General features: G+C 42.7%; 1 protein-coding gene across 2 annotated transcripts in view; it reads left to right on the plus strand.

The window, feature by feature from the left end:
* The first annotated feature begins 1485 nt into the window (after positions 1-1485).
* The window catches only part of ssh2a (slingshot protein phosphatase 2a), a 29824-nt gene continuing 6412 nt past the window's right edge, over positions 1486-24897 (plus strand). Inside the window, exons 1-8 of one of the 2 annotated variants that reach the window (XM_086215856.1) lie at positions 1486-1682; positions 4293-4336; positions 20886-20998; positions 21641-21705; positions 22434-22555; positions 22646-22711; positions 22857-22922; positions 23097-23291. In XM_086215856.1, coding sequence (XP_086071982.1) covers positions 1620-1682; positions 4293-4336; positions 20886-20998; positions 21641-21705; positions 22434-22555; positions 22646-22711; positions 22857-22922; positions 23097-23291 — 734 coding nt within the window. In that variant the 5' untranslated portion in view covers positions 1486-1619. Of the gene's footprint in view, positions 1683-4292; positions 4337-13856; positions 14426-20885; positions 20999-21640; positions 21706-22433; positions 22556-22645; positions 22712-22856; positions 22923-23096; positions 23292-24897 lie in introns of those variants that run through there. The other variant, XM_086215855.1, reaches the window with a different exon arrangement.

Genomic DNA, 24897 nt, shown 5'->3' on the forward strand with positions numbered 1-24897 from the left:
TTTACCTGTCAAAATAAAAGCCTAGTTTGCCTTGAACCCTGACTGAATCATGATCATTTTTTGACAAAAGAATAAGACTTGGTGAATTCTAGTGTGTGTTCTGATGCATTATCCATAGTTTGTATTCCTGGATGTTATAGATATTATACTTAAGTCATTAGAGAGTTCATCCAGTAGGAGTGAACCTTTATTGAACCCATTTATATTGTGAGGCTGGGAGATGATAAATACAAAATGTCAGTACCAAAATATCAGCTCATCATTTTTTTGAATATATAAAGACTCTTGGGATGAGGAGAGCCAGAACAGAGCAGTAAAGGCGCCACTATAGGCAATGCTCCAACAAAGAGCATCTTTGCAAGTATAGCGCTCCTCCGAACCAAGAAGTGGTGATGTCCGGCTCACTTCTGATTAATTCCTCCCTTCTTTCTACCTACAGGAGACAACAGGTCTGCCCTGTTCACACTGGAATCAGCTCCCCTATCTTGCTGTCCTTACCGCTGCCAACGGTAAAAGTCTGGAACAGCATCCACTTTTTAATCAGATTAGTAGTATTTCATCTGGTGAAGTCCATAAAATGTAGAAGTCAGCAGAAAAAACAGAATCAACATCCCAAAATGGGCGGCACGGTGGGGCAGTGGTTAGCACTGTCACCTCACAGCAAGATGTTTCCGGGTACGAGTCCTGGCTCGGGCATGGGATCTTTCTGTGTGGAGTCTGCATGTTCTCCCTGTGCCTGCCTGGGTTCTCTCCAGGTACTCCAGCTTCCTCCCACAGTCCAAAGACATCAAGAGGGGACGAGGCTGATTGATACTCTAAATTGACCGTAGGTGTGAATGTGAGTGTGAATGGTTGTCTGTCTGTATGGGTTGACCCTGCGATGGACTGGTGACCCATCCAGGGTGAACCCCGCCTCTCACCCGAAGGCAGCTGGGATAGGCTCCAGACCCCCCCCAGCCCTGAACACGATAAGTGGTAGAAAATGGATGGATGGAACATCCCAAACTTCTGAGCCACTTGAATGGCAGGAAATGTGAAATAGCAAGTCTTTGCTTCTGTGTGCTGTATGTCCCCGTGGACGTAGGAGAAGACTGCACTCTAAATGCTGTCAAATTTCCCATTCAATCAGTCAGCCTCTTAGTAGCATGCATAGGTCTTGGCGCAAAAAATAAAATAAACAAATGGAAAAGAAAGTTTTTCTTTGTGGTGTTTTTTTCTTCCTGTAAACTTCATATATTTCTCGAAGTGTCATTCACCATTTTACTTAATGAATTTTTAGATGAGGGCGATTTTACTTTTACCTGAATAGACTTTCAGTACTCTGCCCACCACTGAGTGCCCCCAGAACGCAATTTAAATGATGTTTACACCTTATACATTTCTCAATTTATATCTAAAAAAAAATTGGGCTCCTTGGGACTCTTCTCTGGAAACAAGCTTTTACTTTGAAACTGAAGAAACTTCCGTGACTGTGTGTACCTTGACACTTGACGCACGGCTAAGCAAAGGCTAGAGACATATCCTCCGGACCTCGCTGTAATTTACACTTAAAAAATAATGACTAGTATTCAGGTTCTTCCCTCTTCCAGGTGACCGAGGTCTTAGCAGGTGCAGCCGGGATGGCGCTGGTCACCGTCCAGCGGTCCCCGACCCCGAGCACAACCTCCAGCCCCTCCGTGTCTGTGAGTACCCGTGAACTGTTTTGACATCTGGCTCAGCTCCGTTGGTCTTGAGGAAGAACTGTCACCAGCCGTTAGACCAGTGTTCTCCGTTCGGTCGCTAACTTCGCCCTTTTTATCAAAACGTTACCGGCAGCTTTTCTATTTAGTCTATTTTAGTTTTATGTCAAAAGTCCCAATTTGTCGGAAAGTTAATTTAGCAACGTTAGCATTAGTTTGCTAACTCACTTCCTTCTGGAGTCAGTTCCGAGCACCCGCCTGACAAACTAAAATATTTCTCCAATTACTGCATTTCTTTGCAGGAAAATTGACCATTTGTGTTCATTCAAAATTGATTAACATGGATTATGGAACCTTGCTTGTAATGCCACTATTACTTCTAGTACATTGACCTCCATTAGGAGTGGTTAGTGGAGTGACAGTGAGGGGAGAGGAGCTGCCTGGGAAGCCGGTTAGTGTGACAGGCTTGTCAGACCCTGTTGGCCGCAGTGCCACAGTTCTCTTATCCCCTTTGACACATCATGGGTGCCACAGATAAGACCCATGCTGCCTCCACCCACGGCTGCCATGTTGGCCTTAGTTATAGTTGTAGGGCGGATGTTGGCCAGTCCTTCAGGCTGATGAGACACTGGATCCGTCTTGTGGCTGCTGATGATGCAGCTCTTCATTGTACTGCAGTGGCTGACGGTCTTCCATGTTTAAAGTCAGAGAGGTTATCTCATTAAAAAGGCATGCAAATGATGAATGGATTAGAAGTGGATGAAAACGCTCTATCGTATAGTGCCTGGGAGTGGTTGAATGCTGGTGGCAAAGAAATTCGAGAAAACTCCCCAGACATTACTAGACTAATTTACATAACATAAAAAAACACCTTGACAAGGGCGTCGCGTCTCTTGATGGCGTTACAGTGAAGCTTTCTTTTGATGGTGACTGTGGGGAGACATTTCAACACGTGGCCAATATAATTCTGACCAGACTACGAGAGTAACAGAAATGGCACACACGAGGTGTGTTTTAAAGAGGACTTTATGTTTCTGAGTCCTTGTAGTGAGAGTTTTATGAAGAAGAAAGGATCCCAGACTGGTGTTAGCTGCTGCTTGTCATGAGACTGATCAGAGGCAGCCATGTGAGGACTCTTGTGAGGCTCTGAGAGGAGGAGAGAGCACAGGTATTTTGGAAACGGAGCACTTTGTGGAATAACAGGGCCAGGAACAGTCAAGAGAGTATGGCTGGAATGCCATCTTCACCTCAGAGTGTCTCCTCCCTCGTTACCTCCACTCCTAAATATTCCCTCAGTGCTTTGGAATTAAATTCAATTTATTGACCCATCAGTTATTCAGCACTGTGGGGAGTGGCCACCCTACAGTGGTAGTCATGTATAGTAATCTGCCTAGCAGCACCACAAATCCCCTGTTCTCATTGGTTACAAGACCACTCCCTACACATTCATGCGGCACCATGGTAACCATAGAGGTGAAGCTATGCATTATATCACATCCATGACCAGGCTCATTATGGTATGCTGTCTTTTAAACACATACATTATAGGGAGGCCCTGGCACATCAAAAATATCAGTGTGAGTGTAATGGTATCACACTTTACTCTGATAGCCACTGAGCGTGGCATTTTGTCAGGTCTAGTGCGTGTGTGTGTGTGTGTGTGTGTGTGTGTGTGTGTGTGTGTGTGTGTGTGTGTGCGCGTGTGTGCAGAGCGCCTGAGGCCATGCGTGGTCTCCTGTTTCTCCTGTGTAAACATATTTTGTCTTTAAAGGGAGCTGTTATGCTGCTGATGCAAAGAACATCACTCAGCTGGTCAGCCATCCTGCTAGCTGATCAGGTGCAGACACAGGAGTGAATGAAACCTCAAGCTACTGCTCCTCCAACACCTCCTCTTGTTCTTCCCCTCATCTTCCTCCACCCCTGTTATTTCTATCACAAGCATTAGCATCTTCAGTTTGGTTCAGGGTCTATGGCTCCCTGCGTGAGCATTGTTTGGTCTGCCAGGATTGACAGATTGATGCCAAAGAGAAAGTTGCCTGAGTTTTTTTGAGGGATTACTGAGATAGGCTGGGATTAAAATGTCCCATGGCTGTGTGTGTGTGTGTGTGTGTGTTTGTGTGTGTGTGTGTGTGTGTGTGTGTGTGTGTGTGTGTGTGTGTGTGTGTGTGTGTGTGTGTGTGTGTGTGTGTGTGGTGGACAGAGCTGGTTGCAGTGGTGGGGGAGGATGGTGATTGCATTTTGGGGTGGAGGAGTGGGGGAGTAGCAGCCAGTCAGAGAGTTGAGGGCTCGGACAGTTACAGCCTTATCCCTGGTGCCGGCTTTGAGCCTCAGCTAAAATACCACGCCAGTGCTGTCTTGTGACTGAAGTCACAGATAAAAGACTCCAAGTAGGCAACCTAGCTGCCAGCCAATTTATCCCTCTTTTACTGGAAGGTTAATTGAATCTGACTCAGCGTGTGGTGCAAATAGCCACGCAGGACTCTTTGGTCAATGTGATACAGAGTGTTCTTTCTGAAATGACAGCTGCCAGCGTGGGACTGATGTGAAGTGATGCCATTATTTATTTGCAGGGATTTTAATTGCTTTTTTCTCTGCCTCTGGCTCTTTCTCCAGGAGTCGGGCAGTGGTGAAGATGACTGTCGCTCCCAAACCAGGAGGTGAGACTACATCCTGTTTTGTCATACTCTGTCTTAAATTCTCTAGCATTACTCTTTTCTCTCAAGCACTGACACTCGACTGCACTTCTGGAAGGTGTAGGTTACAATTTTGGCCACTAGGGGGAGGTTGTACATCATTATTCCCCCTGTCATGATGGATTCTGTCAAATCAGTTTTAGTCCTCGGCTAACATTTTAAACCTCCAAGAAAAACAAATAGTGGTCAGTATGGTTTCTTAAGGCAAAGCTGAAATACTCCTACAGCTTATTTACTTGTCATGAACAAAACACAGTTGGCAATAAAAGATTGACCACATTGCCATTTTTTGCACCTTTTCTCATTTATCTCATATTCAGTTAACTCCTTCCTAAAGCCTTAGCTTTCCAATGGAAGGAAATGACTCAGTACAACTAATAAATTAAATCAGGAATGCATTTACACATTCGCACCAATGAAATACTTCCCAAAGCCCAATGTCACACACTTTAAGAGGGAATGTCCTTCGAGGATTGTGCCACAGCCAAAATAGGTAGGCATGGTTTTCTTTAGCAGATTATTTTTTAAATAAATGGTGTCTTTGTGAACAGTTTCATCAATATTTTGTTGGATTTCTGATGCCAGAGGCAGGGGCTGATGGTGGTTATGGTGGAGGAGCTGACTTTATTTTTGAAGTGTTTTTTTCTATCCCCGAAGAAACAAGGGCTGGTTGCATTACTCTGATTTTAACCTGATAAAACACTGCCATGCAACTGCATTTTACATTACTTTAATTTGGATAAAGTCAGAGTTGGAGTAAACAATAATCAGATTGGGATATGTGGAGTTTTCAAATCCATCTATCCATCCATTTTCTACCACTTATCCTGTTAAGGGTCACGGGGGGCTGGAGCCTATCCCAGCAGCCTTCGGGCGAGAGGCGGGGTTCACCCTGGACGCGTTGCCAACACATACAGACAGACAACCATTCACACTTACAGCCACACCTACAGTCAATTTAGAGAATTTGATTAGCCTAGTAGTTTTCAAATCTTAGTCACATTATGAAATTGCACTATAAACATGTATCCATATTAATCGAACTATGAAGTCTTATGCATTTTTTTGCAGCAATTTTTTTTTTTTTGTCAAACTGCTTTACAACTCATCGTCCATCCTCTCGTGAGTGTTACAAATCTGGCTGGAAGCACAGATTTCTGCACTATTCGTGCGAAAACACTGAAAACATCTGACTGCAATGTGACAGAAACGTTTCTGGTCAAATATTGAATGGAAAGTCCAACGTAGAAAGTAGTGATGTAATGTCGGTGGCCGTCTTTAGTCATTAGTCAGACTTAGCCCCGTAGCATGTAAACAGGAACATGAATGGAATATTCTATATTTAGAATAAGGGCAAAGTCTGTTTATTGTCGTGCATGTAAATATAACCACTGCCAATGTCTTTGTGCTGCCAAAACCTTCCACAGAATATGAGTGACGTTCACTTTTATCTGATAATGAGCCTTTGTCTTGACTGCAGACTCACACTGTGTATTGTATCACTGTAAATTTAAAACTTGCATGATTTTAACTGTCTGTCAACGGAGACACTAGCTTACAATCATTAAATGGGGAGACAACATCAAAGTCTGTACTCTTGCTCCATCTTAAATGGACTTTGTAAGGGGCTTTCGGGGACTAATCTGAGCTTTGAAGTGCAGTCTAAATAGTCTAGCTCTGAATGGACATGACTAGTATTGAGTCATATCTCGATGTTACCACTTGTTATCGTCAGCCCTTCATGGCAGGTAGCAAACTAGACTGACAGATAAGTTCCTATCTCACTGTATCTTGTGATGCCAGTGCCGACTGCAGGTCTGGTCTGAGTGACGGCTTATCATCCTGTCAGGGAGCTGTGATATCAGCGTAACACTGACGGCTTGGCTTGTCAAAAACCCCGCACACAGCATCTCATAGCACATTTCAACTTATGACTTTCAAAGAGCTCTCTGGCTTTCTGTTCTGATGCTGTGAACCAGTCCTTCTGTGTCACTTTCTTTGCCCCTGGGGCTTCAGCGGAGCCCAAGGATCACTGTCAGATTTCATTCATACTTGGCGTGGAGCTTTTCACACGACAGCAGCACCTTGCCTGGCAAAATGCCTCATTAAATCGTGAATGCAATATCACTGTTAGTAGTTCTGCAGTACAAAATTATCTGTTTCCTTCTGGTGTAGAGTTGTTAGGAGGGTCAAAGTCTCATTTACTTGGCAGGGTAATGTGCACTGATTGTCAGGCCGGAGTCATCCTGTATGGCTTATAAAGCTTTTATATCAGTTAGGCTATTCTCAGGACCAGTTACAAAAAAAAAAATGCTCTTGCGTGTTTTTATGTGGCTCGTTTGGTTAAGCAGTTAGCATTCTTCAGTTAGCATTCAATGCTAGCTAAAGAATTGGTCTTTTCCCTCACTGTCTCGCAAAACTTAGTTGTGCACCACATTATGATATGACATGTATTAGTATTTTAGTTTAAGCGATATCTGATGGAAACAGGAGATGACATTATTTCTTTTAAATCTTTAAATCACATGACCAGATCCATCACAGATCAGGTAAGACACTGCCACACAACTTCGTGGTGGGTTGATTGACATTCTACCAGAGAATAGACCTGGTGTAAATGGAATTAAAATGTACAGTATATGAAGAGTCTTGGTCTGGAAACAAGCTGAATTTATGTCATAGTCTTAGCACCACTTAGCGGTCACAGGAAGTAAGCCTGACGTAACCAACATAATTTTTTTTTTTGCATCAAAATTGCATTTTTCTGTTTACGTGTGATGTGCAGCACCATCATACAGTATGTAGTGTTGATGCAGGAAGTAATATTTGCACCACATGCACGTATTAGCCTGCTCCATGTAAAATCAGGTTTCACCACCTTTTTGCTCTGCAGAACACACTCTGGCATGTCTGGTGGTGGGAGGTTGTGCTCATTGTTGCTTGTTTTACATTGGGTTTGGTTCGCCTTGGCGAAGGTGTGAGGTTCAAGTGCCCTCTCTTTGCATGCTGCACTTACGGGTTATTGCACTGGAGTGGGGAACAACAAAGAAACAAATTCCTAAATTCCTAAAACACAAATTCTAAAAGAACAAACTACTATGCAGCGCATTATGGATTTGCATCAAAAACCTGTTCTAAACACAACCTTGTTGACTGCAGAAGTTATACTGAACTCCCCACAGTAGGTGAATGTTTTGTGTTTCTGGGCTTCATATGAGTGCCCCATTTTGTGCACATGAAACTTGGAAGCTGGAGTGGAGTTTGGCCCAATAGCAGGCCTGCAACAAAAGATTTAGCATTATGTCACCCATATTTGAAAATTGAAACATGGTGACATCACCCTTGAGCGTTTTCAACATACCCTGACGTATGGTATGAAGGACGTATGGTCCCAATTATCTGTTAGGTAACACAACTAAGCAGCAGCAGCTGGTGAAGTCATACACACGCATAGCATGTATTCCCTGTACAGAATCATTATATTCCTTTTACCAGTTGGCTCTGTTAGTTCACTCACCATTTGTTCAGCATCACTCCACACACACACACACACACACACACACACACACACACACACACACACACATGCAGGGCCCAGCCAGGGGCCTTGTAGAGTGACCCCTAATGTGTATTACATAAGAACCAAAGTCCTATTAAGAGTGTACTCCCCACCCCACATATGGATCCAAGTAGCAGCACAGGCCGGTATATTATGTTGGGACTGCTGAGACTGAGAGCAACTTTACTCTTTGCAGCAATATTTTATCCCACATCATCCAAGTCTTTCTTTGCATCTTTTAACTCTGTTGAGAACTCACTGACACCTCTCTTTTTTTTAAGCTCCCTCCATCGGTGTCAAGGTCTCTCACACACAGACGTATACAAACAGCTGTCTGCTGCACCACACTGACAAAGTCGAACGTTGCTGCAGTGCAATAATGAATCTTTCGCCACCCTCTGCTGCCGCAGGACTGACACTCATTGTTGAGGATGATGTTGGAATATTTCTTCCTCTTCAGTTACAAAGCCAACATGTCAGATTTCTATGGTAATTTTTTTAAGTGATGGGAAACCTGAGTGAAATGGGGAAATGTCCAGCTTCTCAGCCTGTGACTGTCTGCAGAGGTTTTATGTGATGTGATGTGACTGTCACAAGGTCACTCATCTCATCTGCGAGGTTTTATTTCCCATAGTTTTTCAATGGTATTGTCATGCACTGCATCACCTTATAGCATTTAGGAGGTGACTGGACATACAGCAGAAACTTAGTGGTTGAGAGGGGAAATGAAATATATCTCTTTTTTTTAAACAAGCCTAAAATGTAGGCTATGAGTTCACGGATGCTTGTGGACCTGCAGCATTGTCTTTTTGTGTGTTTCACAGGTCACTAATCTGGTTTATTTACCTAGACATTCCCCCGTCAGTCAAAGCATGTAGGTTTTGGATTACCTCTCCAGTTTTAAAAAGGGTCACTCATGCATCTTAAACATGGCTTAACTGTTGCTTCTCTGGTCGTTGTGACGTGTTCGAATTGTTAGTAAAATGTGGTGCTTTTGCTTTTGTGTTTGGTTTGCGTGTAACTGTTGATGTATTATATCTACATGAGTTAGAAGATGTATATAGAGGGCGTATTATTTGTTCACTTTCTGACCTGGTTTACACTTCTTTGTATAGAATATGCAGGTCATGGTAGTACATTGAGTTAGAGTCTCTCTTTACTCTTGTAACAACAATAAAAGGTAATTGAATTTTCTTATTTTGCTAGCTCGTAGATTCTCTAGTGTTAGGATTATAAAAGGACTGACTGAAAAGATGATTAAACTACTAAATTCTGCATCCCTGCAATAGAGTTGTGTGCATTTCACTCAGTAGTTCAGATATCAGAGTCTACTGTAGAACTGAGCAGAGCAATACGGGCAAGGTACACTAATGAACACTGCGTTGGGGGCATACTCAATGTGTTGGGACATGCCTATTGAAGTTTACACTTTTGCACTCATTTACGCTCAGCGTTAGATACCACACCTGCCTCATGACTTCCCACACCTGCCCTTTAAACACGGAGTCCTCTCTGTCCTAGATTAGTGAGAACATTGGCACATACGTGTCGGAGAGGTACGATTGGAAATGGAATTTCATGCCTTAAATGTATGTCATGTGCACATGGGGATCATTCTTTACCACCACTGGAATAAATGCTACAGAGAATTTATTTTGCACCATCAAGGCCTAACAATTAATACATTTTTGGTTTTATTGAAACTGCTCTACAGAACAGCACACACCATAACAAATGATACATTGAGGACCAACAGAGCTAAGGTTTTAAATCCAAACACAGATTTGTATTTGTATTCGCAGTGTATTTTAATTGCGCTGTAAGTGTTGCTACTGCACACTGGCCTCTCTTGCTAACAGCTCCTTCTTTGTCTATCTTATCTGGCTGTTAAGAGGACTCCCTGTTTCTCCAAGGTTAAGTAGTACTGCTATCACAACTGAGTTGTCAGCAAACATTTGGACTACAGGTGGTGTGGCACAGGCTGCTTTTTGCATTGTTTTCAAACTTGAAATGTGTTTTTGCGAGGCCAGTTACGCACTAATCATAAACACCTGAGTCGTAACGATCTAAAAAAAAAAGTTGATTAAAATTGTTGATAATTTCCAACAATAACGTTAAATGCAAACCCCGTAAAAGTACGTAACTAATGTCCATAGCATGAACAAACCCGAAGCGTTATCCTTGTTGCTTCACAAATACCCTGTCTTTCGTAATACAGTTACTTGCTACGAGTTTAAACAGCCAGTCATTCATCAGTTGTTGCTCGGTTCCACCATCGACATGTGACATAACAAAATAAACTGTGACGTGAGAAAACTGATGGTTAATAACTCACTTTTTTGTTTTCCGCCTTGTCTGTATTAAAAATAGAAATGAAAGGCCACACAGTTTTTGTTTTTTGTTTTTTTGCTGTAAAGGTTTGTTGTCTTTTTTTGTTTTTTTTTGTTATTTGGTGCTACAGTGTGCTAATGGTAGCCCGTCTCCAGCTCTGCATGTGGTTAACAGCTGCTTCACTACTCTACTTGAAGAAGCAGCAGGATGGTCTCGCTCACTTTCGGGAGACTTCCACACAAACACACACACAAACATTCTTGAGCGTGTCCGTCCCTTCCCATCTAGTGGCACAACAACATACACCAGAAGACAGTTGTGCAACTCATCCAGAGCTCAGCAAAACATCACAGCAGCATCTCATGTTCCCAGCGAGGGCCAGAAAGTTTGACGACACTAAACAGAGCCACATGACTGTCACATCTGAGCAACTGTGTGTGTGTGGGTGCGTGTGTGTGTGTGGTTACAGTTGCTAGCAGAGCAACCTGTTTTGCCATGCCAGAGTTGTCAATAGGAAGGTGAGACTACGTGTAGTGTGACAACAGGAGTGCAGGTTTCAGTGTGTTCATCTCATATGATGTAATCCATTTAGCTCTGGGCAGGACCCGAGTCGAGTGTTAAATAACTGAATTCCTCATTAATGTTAGTGGAGAAATATTTAGAGTGGGCATTCTTCAGAAAATATTGTGCATTAAGTACTGTAGTATTTTGGAATGAACAATGTTACTATTTTACTCACCTGACGTGGTTACTTAAAGATGACTTTCTCTGAGATAAATAATATTAATTATAGCTTCAAGAAGTAAAATGTGACAGCTAGTCTTCAAAGTTTGCCGCAAGTCTCCTGACATGTTACTACATGCTTATGAGAACTTTGTAATAAAACCCAGGACTTTGTTGCTACAGATTTCCCAACTTAGGTTTTTTTTGCCCCTGATTCAAGTCATTTAAAATTGATTATCCGACAGAGTGAGCCTTCAGTGCAAGGAAAAAAAAACTGCCTGCAATCCAAACTTGTTGGCGCCGTCAACAAACATCCAGTTGCCGAAACACACATTCAAGACTGTAGAGAGGAGCAACTCCTAATGTTGAAGTCTGGAACCAGCAAACGAGCTACTCGTCTACTTCTGGCCGATTCCCTGCTAACGTTAATGTAGATAAATACTTTAATCATGTGGCTCTTATAATTGTCCAAGTGTTATCACACGAACCCTAACCCTGCTGACACAAGTCATTTAGTGGGGGCCAAGCCTACGTTTCACACTAAAGATAAAACAATCCAATACTACTGTGTGTTAGGCTATGTCTTTGTGTTATTATCTACCTCCACTATATTTGTGCTCATATTGTGAGCAAAGTGTTTATTTCATACTTAATGGACTCATAAAATGAAGCAAATCCACTGCCTCTGAATGTAATAATTCCAGTTAAGTCATGTTTTTTTAAGCTATGTAATCAGGGCTAATGTGTAAAATGCTGCGTAGAGGAAACTTGGCAGACAAGAGACGCTCTCAAAAGATACATGTCATGTTCATTTCAGACTTCATAACATGCAACTGAAGGAGGTTGGAATTCTACAGCTGAAGGCAAAAAAAAATTGTCTGTAGGCCAGGAAGGTTGCTACTAAAACTATGAGGCTTGCGTGCAATGTTACGATAGGCACAAGAACAATTCTGATGAATCCTTCATCTGCAGATTTCAGTCTTTCATTTCAGCTCAGTTTAGAAAGCAGAAGTAACCTGTTATGCTACATTTGTAATGTAAGGAGCTCAAGAGCGTTCTGAGAGCTACACAATTGCACTTGAGGTATTACAGCAGTAAAATACAAGTGCACTTGGTAGAGCGCATACCTCCACCAAGGCCCCACGCCCCTCTAATTTAATCATACCTTACATAAAACTGTCAGGCTGGCCGTAAGCCGAGGCCTACGGAGCTGTAGGTGGTACGTCAGATACCAAAACACTCTGTTCTCTAAGACTTGGAAAAAGGCTATGGCTGAAACGTTGTCATTTGAAGTCATTAGACAATAAATCTGTATCTGTAGCCTGAGTGTGCAGTATTGTTCCCCTTCAACTAATTTGTATCTTTTTGGTGTGCACTCGCTCTGTCACCCATCCGATCTCAGCTAACAAAGACAGCAAGGAGAAGAGGATGGATGGATGAAAACATGGAATTGCTGTCTGAGTGCAAAATGATTTTTAAAAAAAGGCCTGTTGCAAAGGGAAGCAACAACAATTTGTCCACATCAAAGTCTTATTTAAATGTAAATTTATTATTTCCTGTCTTTATGTTTTATCAGGCAGCAGAGTGACTCTTGCCTGTCAAGGTTGATGAAGACAAGAATTGCATCTTAGAAACAGTGGCACACAGACAAACAGCATTTTAACAACACAATACTGTTGGCAATGCTTTGGCCTGCAGCCAATCATTAAGTTTCAGTTGTGGCCCTCAGAAGAAAAAAGTTTTGGCACACCTGCTCTAAATAGTTCCTCAATGAAATATCTCATATCCATAAAATTAAATTAATTTGTCTATCTGCTGCAAAATGTCATGGTTTTCTTTAGCCAATACTCCACCCTGCTCCAAGAATCATTCAGATGGCTCCAGTAGTTCTTGCATAATCCTGCTAATATGCTAACAGACAGGCAGGCGCTGGAGAAGACGTAAGCTCCCCGGTGGAAGTAGCAGTAGGCCTGGGATGCTGCTGAGCCAAATGTATGTTGTATAACATCACTTTAAATAGTCCTTAAATTCTTTGTTAAACTCTTTATTGATAACAGCTAAAAGATAAAAAAGGACCTTCATAAACAAGTTTTTCTCCCTTGCAGCTATGTCATTTACGGATATGTCCTAGTTTAGACTTTTTAGGCTCCTTCGCACTGGTGGGTTGTATTTTGTTTTTTCATTGTTTTCCAAATTGTTGTTAGGTTACATAAAGCTCAAGATGTTCATGCCAGTAGGATATAAAATGTTTAAGAGGCTGTTAAATGAGGGGAAAGCGCCCTGCCCATCTCACAGCGTGATGTAGGTCAGGTCATCTCACAGACGTGTTTTGGAGCAGCTTCATGTGGAGGCTGGTCTCCGACCCCAGACTCTGATACACCTCCACTGTATTCGGGGTCAGCAGACCCTTCTGGATAACTGCAGCCTGTTTCCAATTAGTTCTGTCTACTTATGTAACACAAGCGTGAGGACTGTGTTGACAAAAAGGAAGGGTGGAGAGTCTCCTCAGTGTGCAGACTGCCAAAACCTACCAGATTGAATTGACTCAATTACCTGAACTTTACGAGCACTTCCCCATTGATTCAACAATGAGAACAACATTCTGTCATTATTAGGAGTTAGAAAGCACGTTTCCTTCTTGTCAAATATAAAGTATTGTTAATGTGCAGACGTGGTGCTAAGATTACATAGCTATGAACCAGTGTGTGCACTGGTTAGCACCCCTCCATCCAGGGACGAGGGGGATGCCGACGTGGTGCGCGACTGTCAGCAGTCTGCCTGCCTGTTGCGAGTTTTGGTGCCGGATCGTTGGAGGGAGGCGGTCCTCCGGTCCTCATTGGCTCCCACCTCTCCCTTCTGAAGCACATGTCTGCAGCTCCTCCTTCCCATGACTTACCCTGGGAGTTTGACCGAAGTCGCTAGACTGTTAGTACTGTAGTAGCAATAAACGGTGAAAGTTACAGTGACTGTGCCACGGTGGCCTTAACTAATTTTTAGAAAACCGGACATAAACTTGTTAGACTGGATTCGTCTTTCTTGAGAACGTAGACAGCCAGTCGTAGCTACCGGGACCAGGGGCTCAGTGTGCTGGACTTTTCAACCCTGCTCAGTTTAAGCATTTTTTTTCCCGCTACTGCTTTAGAAGGATATTGTGGAGTCTTCCCCATGTATTGCGACCGTTACGTCGTAAGGGATACATCCGTCTGCCTCCTTGCAATGCCTGAGCACGCGTGAGGACTAGAGAGTCCCCCCCGGACCACGAGCACCTGACACCACCCCCCCTTCGCTCTCAGCGCGCTCCCAGCCGCCGACATGACCCTCGGTGCGGTGTCCCCCTCCGACGGCTCGTCGGCTGTCAGCTTCTGCTCCTGCTGCGGGGCCAAGATGGTGCCCTACTTCAGCGACGACGCGGTGGTGTCCAAGAATCAGATCAACCAGCTGTAAGTTATTTCTAAAGTAACGATGGATATTAATGTGTCGCGATCAGACGTGAAGTACTATTTTTACTCTGTAGCTGCTCGTTTATACACTAAATAAACTGGAAAAATGACCCAGATGTTACATATTTGGAGACAGTTGAAATAACTTCCATGTTTTAACCCCGGGCTGTGAGTAAGCGGATGCATTTTACGTTTAGCAACATCAGTGTGAAGTGGGTTTCCTGGTGACGTAGCAGAGCCTTACTCATCCCGGGTGCTTTTGACCTTATCGAGACATAATGGCTCTACATTGTGAGTGAATCACCTCACCTTTATCCTCATGTTCTGGCGTGTCTTGGATGGCTTCCACATATCTCTGATTTATGTCAGCTGATCATCATAGCAGAGATGATATGGGGGAAGTTTGGCCCCCTTTTTTATTTGCCAAAGGATGTGACGGATGGAAATGTGTCTGAATTAAGAGGACATTCCCCTTTGTCAGGTGCTCCTGCATTTGGGATGTCTACAAGAATGATGTATCAGAGCACATTTTACATACAGTTGTTGAATTATTGCTTTTCTGAGTTTGTTTGGGGTTTTTTTGTGGGGGGCGGGGTACTGTTGTTACATGTTTATAGTCTTGGCCCTGAGAGACAATGGGAATTCTATATTGCAACTAGTGAAGAATTATACCTGATACTTCTACGTGAGCTTGTAACCTGAAGAGCCACACCTGTGTGGATCAGTGCTTTTTAAAATCAGATAAATGCTAAAGGAATAAACACCATCAACCATCGGGGGGGGGGGGGGGTTGGTACTTAAAATATTTGATAGGCAGCTAACTTTTTTTTTTTTAATCTTTCTTCATTTTGCTACTTGTACCAGAAACTTTAAAAGACTTGGGTGTGTGTTTACCCAGTGTTTTACTGTGGTTGTTAATTTTGCAATAGAGCCATTTGTTTTTTACGTCTAACAGAGAAACCACCTGGTTGACTTTCACAGACTTGGTTGAGGGGTGGAGCACGGCCCGAGGAGGAGGAACTCATTAAATATCGGGGCAGATCCCACCTACCGGGAGATGGTGCAGCTTTTGACCTCCTTCTCAAACTTCTCCAGAAATATTATGAAATAACCCTGCCATTTTTACAATGATATTATCCATAATGTGTAGGATTTTGTGGGTTGAGGTCAGAGGTTTGGGTTTTCATTGGGTTGGTGACATTTAAAAGAAACTTTGATTGTAATTTCATAACATGCTGTAGAACTGAAGCCCTGCAAGCTAAGCTAAGCTAAGCTAAGTTAAGAAGAATGTTTCCTCAAGGGAGATGGCATAACCTTACTGCTTATAAGAAAAGAACTTACAGTAATTGATTATAGATTATGTTATATTCAGTGTCGTATAATAATAACAATAACAATGATGACACTGGATGTAATCCATTGCTACATAGTTCCAGAAATGTCACATTTCTGCCATTTCCATCAATCAGAGGCTTCAATTCTAAAATAATAAAAACATCTGCATTCTTTTTAGTTCTCTTTCCCCACAGGACATCTGATGAAGTCAATTCTACGCCTCATACATTATATTATCTCATTTTCAATTATAATAATTCAGATTTATTCAGCACATTTCAGGAAACCCAACGACGCTATCCTTAATCCTCCAGCGACCTTATCAGTGATCCACAGTAGTAAAATCAAAGTGAAGGTCCTGTTGTTTAACATGTAACAGGATTTAGTCTACCCAAACTTGCAGTAAGGACAAATTTGCCCTTCAGAACAGATCAAAGACTTCTCTGTTCTGCTCCGTCTCTGATGTGGAACAGGCTTAGATAAGCTTTGCAAATTTGGAGAAAAGGGATCAGAAAATCAATGAAGAAATTACTTCAACTGAATTAAAAGATGACGAAATCAACTGTATTCCAGGAAATCAATTTATTTGACTCAGATGAAGTGTTTTGTAACTTCCGCTTTGTGTATTCAGCAATTAGTTGTGCCCTGCGTGAGAACTGGCCCTCTGTCATGATTCCTCTGCTGTTTTACACACGAGGTGACGTTATTTTGTAAACTGAACATTTAGACTTTATGAGGGCTGCACTCTGCTTTTCTTTTTTTTCTTTTTTTTTTCTCAACCGAGTTTGCTCAAGGAAGTTTTATGGGAAGAGGTTACTGCAAAAGAGACACTGCGTACTGGCAGAGGCGTGTGTCTTGTAAATACACACAGATGTGGGAATCTTCTGACTTCTTGGTTTTGTCGGCCACATTGTATAATGATATTTTTAATAGCTTCTTAGAACTGATCGTAATGGAGGAAGTATGGTGTACAGCACACTTTCTTTGTATGTGTGCGTGTACAACATTTAATTTGATGCTTGTGTACATGTGCGTTCATTTGTGCTGGGCTTGTGTGTACGAGAATGTCAACAAAATACCACAATGTTTAGCCAGCGCTTGGATGAGTAATTACAAAGTCAGACGCCGTTGAGGGAGTTAAGTGTTACTTGTGCCTAAGTGTCATGTAAAACACCACTGTCATCATACGAAGTTTAGAAAGACCGGTAAGCCCTTATCTTCCGTTATACGTCTGTTTTCCAAAGGAGACATAAGAGGTTGCAACATGACAAACACAGGTGTGTGTTTGAGTGTTTAATACATAGAGACTTAAGGAGCTGAACAGGGATACGGGCAGGTCACCGCTCACAGTATATGCGTGGATCTGAAATCCAGTGAACTACCTAACAAGCTGTAAATTGAGAATTATTTACTTCTTGACACGAGACTTCCTACTGTAGCATCGCTGCTCAAGTTTGTTACGCATTGGAATGCATTTGCACATTCATGTGGCTTCCAGAATTTTGTAGTAAAATAAAATACAATACAAAAAAAAAGTACTTTTCTTCAACCACAATTTACTGCATTAAACCCTTTATCCCACCTTTGTTTGCTTTTGGCTCTTTGTGTTCCAGCTAAGCTACATATGGCCTCATTTCACAAATAATATGTAATATTTTTGCTGAATTTACTGAACCTCTCTGTTGTTGTTTATCTGCCTGTGTTTCTACATTATAATGAAACTGTTATCTGAATCCTTGTCTTCTCAGAATAGCACTACATGCCTTCTCAGGTATGTGAAGCTCACTGAGATGGCACGCACACAAGCCGTGCACGGGAGTTTGTGAGGAAAGTGGCGCAAAGCTCACAATCTTCAGTCACTCACATTTACACACAGGACAATGAGTCTGGAGTGTGTTAAGTGGAGGCAGTTTCTGAAGTCTATCTTTAGTCTGACCTAGTATCCAACTTTCTCTATCAGTCCCTGTCCTCCTGTTTCCCCTTTCAACTTCAATGAAACTGTAATCAATCTTGAACTTTATTAGATCGTTGAGTGGAGGGAGGCGCATGTATAGATGTGATGTGAACTCACAGACAAACTTGGCGCTTACACGCCTCCACTGGACGACTCATGAACTTGACTTTCCTCTCTGCTCATCTGTCTCTCACTGTCCTCTGCTTGTGACACATTTTCCATGAAGGTCCCTTCAAATTAGTAGGGCTCAATATGCACCTGTGGACATGTACGCTCAGACCTCAGTGGCTCCCTGACTTTCCCGCGAGCTCAATTTTTCTTGGGTGCAAAGACACAAGGCCTTAGCTGAGCCTGCCTTGCATAGAGCAAGGCTCTATATTTATCCCACTTTCCTCCTGAGAGTGACTAATATGGGCACAGACTGCGGGGGGGTTGCCCACTTATCTGCCCACTATGTGGAGTGGTCCTTACATAGCGATGATTGTGTCTGTGACTGTTGCCCTAACAAGTACCTATCGCCTCACTTCTGCCAATGGCAATGGGATGGCTAGACGCCAAAAAGATGACCCACCCTACTCTTCGCTACACACTTTGACTGGATCTTCTGTCTTTATCCCCTGTTCTACATAGCCCACTCCTCATTCACACATTTTTAAGATCACATTAGATCCAATAGAACTCATTGCTCCAAGCTAAGTCTGTCTTTCGATATTTTTGCACTTTAAATAAATAGTCTGATAGAATCATGATCTTTTTGCATGCTATTAACCTGAAAGGTTACTCTGACAGATATCTGCCTTTCACAGTGCTTTGAAATATTGCAAATGTCAGTTGATGCCCTCAGCCAGCTCCATTGCATAAGAAGGTAACTTGAGGTCCTTGTATCTGTGCTAATAGGCCATAAAGTTGCTCATCCACAATATATGCAGATCAATGTCTGCAGTGTGCCATCACTACCATAGAGAGTCTGTGAATGCATTCTATGTACAGTAAGTCAGCTGAACCCTTCTGAATGTAGTCTATCAATAGCAGGGACTTTTAAAGGACTAGTGTATTTTTAGCAGCTGTCGCTTCCAACCCCCTTACCTCTCCAGTTTGCAGGCCTAGACATTCCGCTTTCTCAGTGTATGCAGCTGGAAATTTGTGTGCACGTGCATCTATGTGAAATTCTTAGGGAGAGTATGAGCATTATGTTACAGATGACATTGTACAGTAGCACGGCTATACATGGTCATTGCCAAGTGTGAGTGTGAGCAGATTGGGGGCAAGATACAAGAGAGACTGACGAGTGTGACCAAAGTAAAAAAGTAGGGCAAGAGCAGAAGTTGTGAGAAAAGCAGAAAATAGGAAGCGACAGAGGAGGGGAGTGAGAGGAAACAGCTGGGTCAAGGGTGCGTAGGTTATGGGAAATCAACTCAGTGTAAGGGTGCAGTTAAGTTGTTTTTTTTCTCTCTTGTCTCTTGTCCCAGTTGTCTGCCTGGCCTGATTGTGTACTGTACATCCGTGGTCTCAGCAAAACTCAGGAAGAGTGGTTGGGTGGCTGGAAGGATGAGGGGATGAAGTTACAGGGGGAAAGGGGATGACAGGAAGCCTAAATGACAGACAGCATGGTCCCTTTTTTTTTGTGAATGTGAGACTGAAGAACCTCATGAACTGTTGTTGATGGGTAGTTTAGAGTTTGTGTGGAAAAATACCTCTCATCCAGCACGGAAGAAAGCATAAGATTAAGCATATTTGTTTGCACAGGTTCAAAAGATACGTGTGGCTTTGATGTCATCACCTTTAGTGCTTTTGTGTACGGTCGTAAATCCCTTGTCATAGTTTCTTTCCCCGGAGGCTATGAAACCACCCTCATGCAAGTTAAGCAGAACAGGTTTGCCAACTCTGGGGTATTGTTTTACTAAGACTTTCTAACTGCCATGCCTGTTCTATTTTATTCATAACAAACAATTATGAGCTCCAATTATCAATCTTTGAAATCATATCAAATTGATTTGGTCCAGTTACATCTGAATGAAAGAAAAAAGATGTGGATTTTATAAATGTCATTATCTGGGAATGTCTTTCAGACCCGAGATGGCTGGTTGTAATCGTTGTGGTTGCAATTTTTTTTCAAAATTTGTTTGAGTTGTGGTTCCAGTTTTGGCAAAGGAGCCAGTACATGATGCATCCCGCTTTAGTGTGCAAATCTTGAATCGTATCATTTTAAAATGCATGGTTTTAGCACCCCTTTCTGCTCTCTGCACTGGCTGTGTATACTGTACCAGCTCAGGATTCCAAAAGCGGCTGTTTTAAAACTCATAATGACCATTTCCTGAAATTAAAATAATAAATAAAAACTCTCTGACACCTTTATTTTTGGGGTCCTGGATAAGTTTAGGCACCTCTGTACTTGCTGAGTGCAGGAGGACTATCAGCCAAGCGTCAGCTGTGTCAGACCCACTTGCTCAGCATCATTAAGGTTCTGCTTTAGCGGTCTCATGGCTGTCATCTGACACGGTCACAAGCAGCTGCAGAACTAGCTCCTTAGACCTGTTTTGTTCGTATTTGCTGTGACTCAGGTTAGTGTACCACTGGGAGATACTAAACCCAAATCCTTGCATGCACACATACTGCATGTAACTGTTTGGTATCCATTTGAAACACTGGCCTCAGTTTGGTATGTGTCTGCCTCAACACAGCAACGTCAGTCACGCTTTATAAGATGAAATGTTCTGGAGAGGAGTAGAATACAAGCTGCTTTGGTTCAAAACTTTGAATCATGGCCAGCTGTTATCTGTACTCTGATATTGTTGTGAAGGAGGGAGACCCCCAGTATCCACCTAATCCCCCATCCCTCCGTACTGGCAGCTGTTGAGAGTGAGTAAGTTAGTGTGTGTAATCCAGCTGTGTGGAGGAGCAGAGAACATTGTGTTCTGAGTTCACATCGGGGCTTGTTTTGCTTGCATCACTCTGTCGGCTCTGATTTGGGGAGCCTGCGGACCAGACGCCAGCTGAATGGAGCATTGTGACGCTGACATAAGCCTATGACAAGACTCATCTGTTGTTTGTCCCAATCTTCTGCTAAGTGTGAGAAGATGGGATCAGCAAGTGCCAGGAAGTGATTACAAATGTAGTACACTTAATGCCATTAGTTGCACAACCAAATATGAATATTTCTTCTTCTTCCAGTATCAGCGAGAGTTTCCTCACAGTGAAAGGTGCAGCCCTTTTCCTGCCCAGGGGAAATAGCCCTACACCAAACTCTGCACCTCAAATCAGCCAGCGCAGGAACAAACACACAGGTATACACACGCACCCATACGCACACACTCACTCACACACACACACACACACACACACACACACACACACACACACACACACAAATGCAGGCGCGCAAACAACAGCTGCAGCATCTCCCAGCGCTTCTCTCCACTTCATTGGCTCTCTGTAGAAGAACTTGATATATATAATAGTAGAGTGTTTTCAGATTCCTCTGCCACATCATGGGTAACATCTGGCGATAACCAAGGCAGTTTCACAACAAGGCAGAAGAGCTTGTTGCGTGCGCTGTGTCGGAGTGCTTGTTCGAATTAAATTAAAAGAAACAAACCCTCATGCTTAAAATATGTGGAAGTGCTGGATGATGAAAATTAAGTTTGAAAAGAGATGAGCTGCTGATTGTGGATAAAGACATTCTTTGTAGATGGACTTGTTCAACTTTGATAAATGGTATGATCTCTATATTTAGCAGCAGAAACTTAAAAAAAGAGGGCAGGCTTTTCTCCTTTCAGACATAATCAGAGATGAACAAGGGGGAAAATGCACCAGAAACTGGCCTCAGGGGGAATGACACAGTATCTGGGGTCTTAGGTTGATGTTGATATGCCTCGTAAATGTTGTTAAAGAAAACTGTGACTAAATAAGGATGTTCAAATGTCTAGGTGACCTTCAGAAACATCTACAGACTATGTTCACTGTGCTGCGGCCGGAGGACACCATCCGACTGGTGAGAAACGGCGAGACATTCCTCACTGTATGTTCACATGGGGACTGGCAAGAGCATCGTTACCATGCACACTTTGTTTCCAAGCACGACAGAGGAGAAATTGAACATTGTTGTAGCTACGTTGGTGATCCTTTGATACATCCCTGATCACATAGCATTGACAAGAAGCAGAAGCTAACTGGTTGCTTCATTACAACACTGGTGCACAGCATTCTCTGCTTTTCTGGACTAGAAAACTTAATAGGAATAATAAGCAAATATCTAGCAACTTGTCAAGGAAATAAATGATGCCACTTTCGACTCCTCACTTTGCCATTTTCTCTATTGTTCTGTGGATGTTATTCTGTGCTGGTTGACGAACACAGACCCAAATGGTGACTGTGCCATTTTAATAAAAACTGCGTCCCCTCTCGGGCTTATACACTCATGAGCTTTATTTATTTCCAATTAGTAAAAGTAAATTAATGCGAGCAAGACAAAGCATTCTAGAATAACTTGGCTATTTTATGTTGGTCAGCTGCTTGGACAGTGCTGCTGGCTGGGTGGCTAGAGCCAATTTTGATGGTCTGACTGTGTGAACATACACTACCTGCCTGGTTGCATGCTGCATGATCACACTCAGTATTTACACACACACACGCACAGATCTCTCTACATTTTGATCCAGTCTGAACCCAGGAATGTTTATTTCTCTCTGCTCCTTTCATCCATCTTCCTTTTCCTTTAAGGCCGTTCGTCTGGAGAGTGCATACCCTCAGGTTACCCGCTACATGGTGGTGGTCTCCACCAATGGCAGACAGGACACAGAGGAGAGTATTGTGCTCGGTATTGACTTCTTCTCCTCTGATAGGTCAGTACCACAGCAACAGCAGACCTGTGTGTCTTTACGTGATCCAAAGTCTTTGTTCTGTTTTTTTAACTTGTTGCATCTTCCTGCCAGCTGCTGTACGGTGGGTCTGGTTTTACCTCTGTGGAGTGACACCTTGATCCACTTGGATGGAGACGGGTAAGACACCACACCTAACCCCACCTTCTCCTTCTGCTCCCAGGGGCAACTCACTACTTGACTGACTTGTTGACATTTTGTGTTCTTATTTAGCAGTGATGCTACAAGTTATTTATAGCTATAAACGATCTCTCTTTCTCAACAGTGGATTTAGTGTGTCAACGGTGAACAGGGTTCATGTTTTCAAGCCAGTTTCAGTCCAGGCGATGTGGTGAGCATCCTTTATCTCTACAACAATGTCAGGATACAAACTTATGTCTGCTGTTTCTCTTTCTTCGTTTTGATCGTGGCAGCATCTTCGTAGTCATTGTACACCGTCAAGTTCAAGTTGCTTTGAGGCGACCTTTGAAGTATGAATCCTCTTCTTTCCGTCTGTCTGCCTCAGGTCAGCCCTCCAGTCACTCCACAAGGCATGCGAGGTAGCCCGCTGCCATAACTACTACCCAGGCAGCCTCTTCCTAACCTGGGTCAGCTACTACCAGAGCAGGATCTCTTCCAACCAGTTCTGCATCAATGAGTGGAACGCCATGCAGGACGTTGAGTCCCATCGGGCCAATTCACCAGTTCTCTTTACAGACTTGTGAGTAGAGGAAGAGGGCAGCAGACACATGAAAACACACACAATCACAAACACACAAATCTGTTCGTCACACTCAAGACATTTTTTGAAATTAACTCACTGTCTGGTCTCCATTATAAACATCACGTTTTGTTCTGTATGGGAAAAAATTAGAAAGGGAAATTAAACCTTTGACATTTTGTACACAAAAACAGGTTTTTAAAGGAAGTGAAAACCTCCCTCCACAACAGTGATGCTAAATGATTTGAATATGTTATGCTAACTAGGCATGGACTTCATACGTGTTCATTCCCTAAATTTCACCAAAATGTTGGAAATAACTTCGCACACACATTTGTATCACATTGACGTTTAGAATGGAAGAAAGAAGATATTCATTGCCGCTATACACAATGAAATATGTGTGATATCGCTCCACTGTAGTTACAACACATAAATCACCCTATTTGGAATCAAACTACATAGATGGCAGCTATTCAACATTTGTATTAAGTGTATCTTAGAATACTTTTAAGCTTGAAAATTATGATGATAGATGTTAAGGTTGGAAGTGTGTGTCAGCCTGGTGTGTGCTGGTCCATAATTAGGTGGGATGCGTAAGAGGTTCATGTCTACCTTTTGACTTTAGGGCTTTAGGGTACTTTCGGTTTTTCACAACTTTTCCATGTACATGAAAGAGGATGAACCATTTTTATTCTCCTGGACTCTATAAATGTCTCCTTTGAATTGGAGGTGATGAAGGCCAGATGGTCCACCTCAAGCATGCAGGCTGCCTCCTCATTACATGATAGCATCCCGACTATTGTGGCATCTTTTGCAAATTCAGGTTTGGTGTTAGAGGCATGGATGTGTGTTTGTAATCATGTTTGAAGAGTGTGAAGATCGAAGGGCTCAGCAGTAAGAACCCTAGGGTGTTCCACTGTTTATGATAAGGGTGGAGGAAGTGTGGGTGACTCACTGTGGTTATTTCGTGAGAACCGAGACCAAGGTTAATGGAGTTCAAGTAGATCCAAAGTTGGTGACGTGTATTTACTGTCTAGCAACATGTAAATGATGTGTGTGCACATTTGTACTCAGTAAGGCATATTCAGAGAAAGCAGTTGTCAGAAAGAAGTTGTGCTCAGTCACATATTAACAACAACTTTGCTCAACCTCCACTCAAATGCAGACAAACAGTGAATATTACCCTTCGCTCAGACTTCAGAAGAGCTTTGGACACTTGAACTGAGGTCACGTGTAACTGGAAGCAATACAGACACTTGTGTGTGTATGCAGGCACAGGATCATAACTATTTGCCACTTGACACATGCTGATACACACGTACAAGAGTTCTTTATCTCTTGTTAGAGTTGTCAACAGCTCCATAAGGAAGTAGAGGGAATGAGACAGGCTGCTGGATGGATGTCTTTACTAACACCAAGGAAATTCCCCTCCCTGCTGCTGTTTGGGCATGTGTCACCTCACTACCTATTTGGAGGTTCTCTTTCTGTCTTTCTACCTTACACATACATGCTTCCAAAATAGCTGAAGCTTTAGCTGGCTTGATTTCCATTTGGGAAAATAGAATCCAGACAGACAGATAGGTAGACCAACAGTGAAATGGAC

The sequence above is a fragment of the Aulostomus chinensis genome, chromosome 10, assembly GCF_037954235.1.
Source record: "Aulostomus chinensis isolate RoL2024-O1b breed Wild chromosome 10, RoL_Achi_v1.0, whole genome shotgun sequence".
Classification (NCBI taxonomy): Eukaryota; Metazoa; Chordata; class Actinopteri; order Syngnathiformes; family Aulostomidae; genus Aulostomus; species Aulostomus chinensis.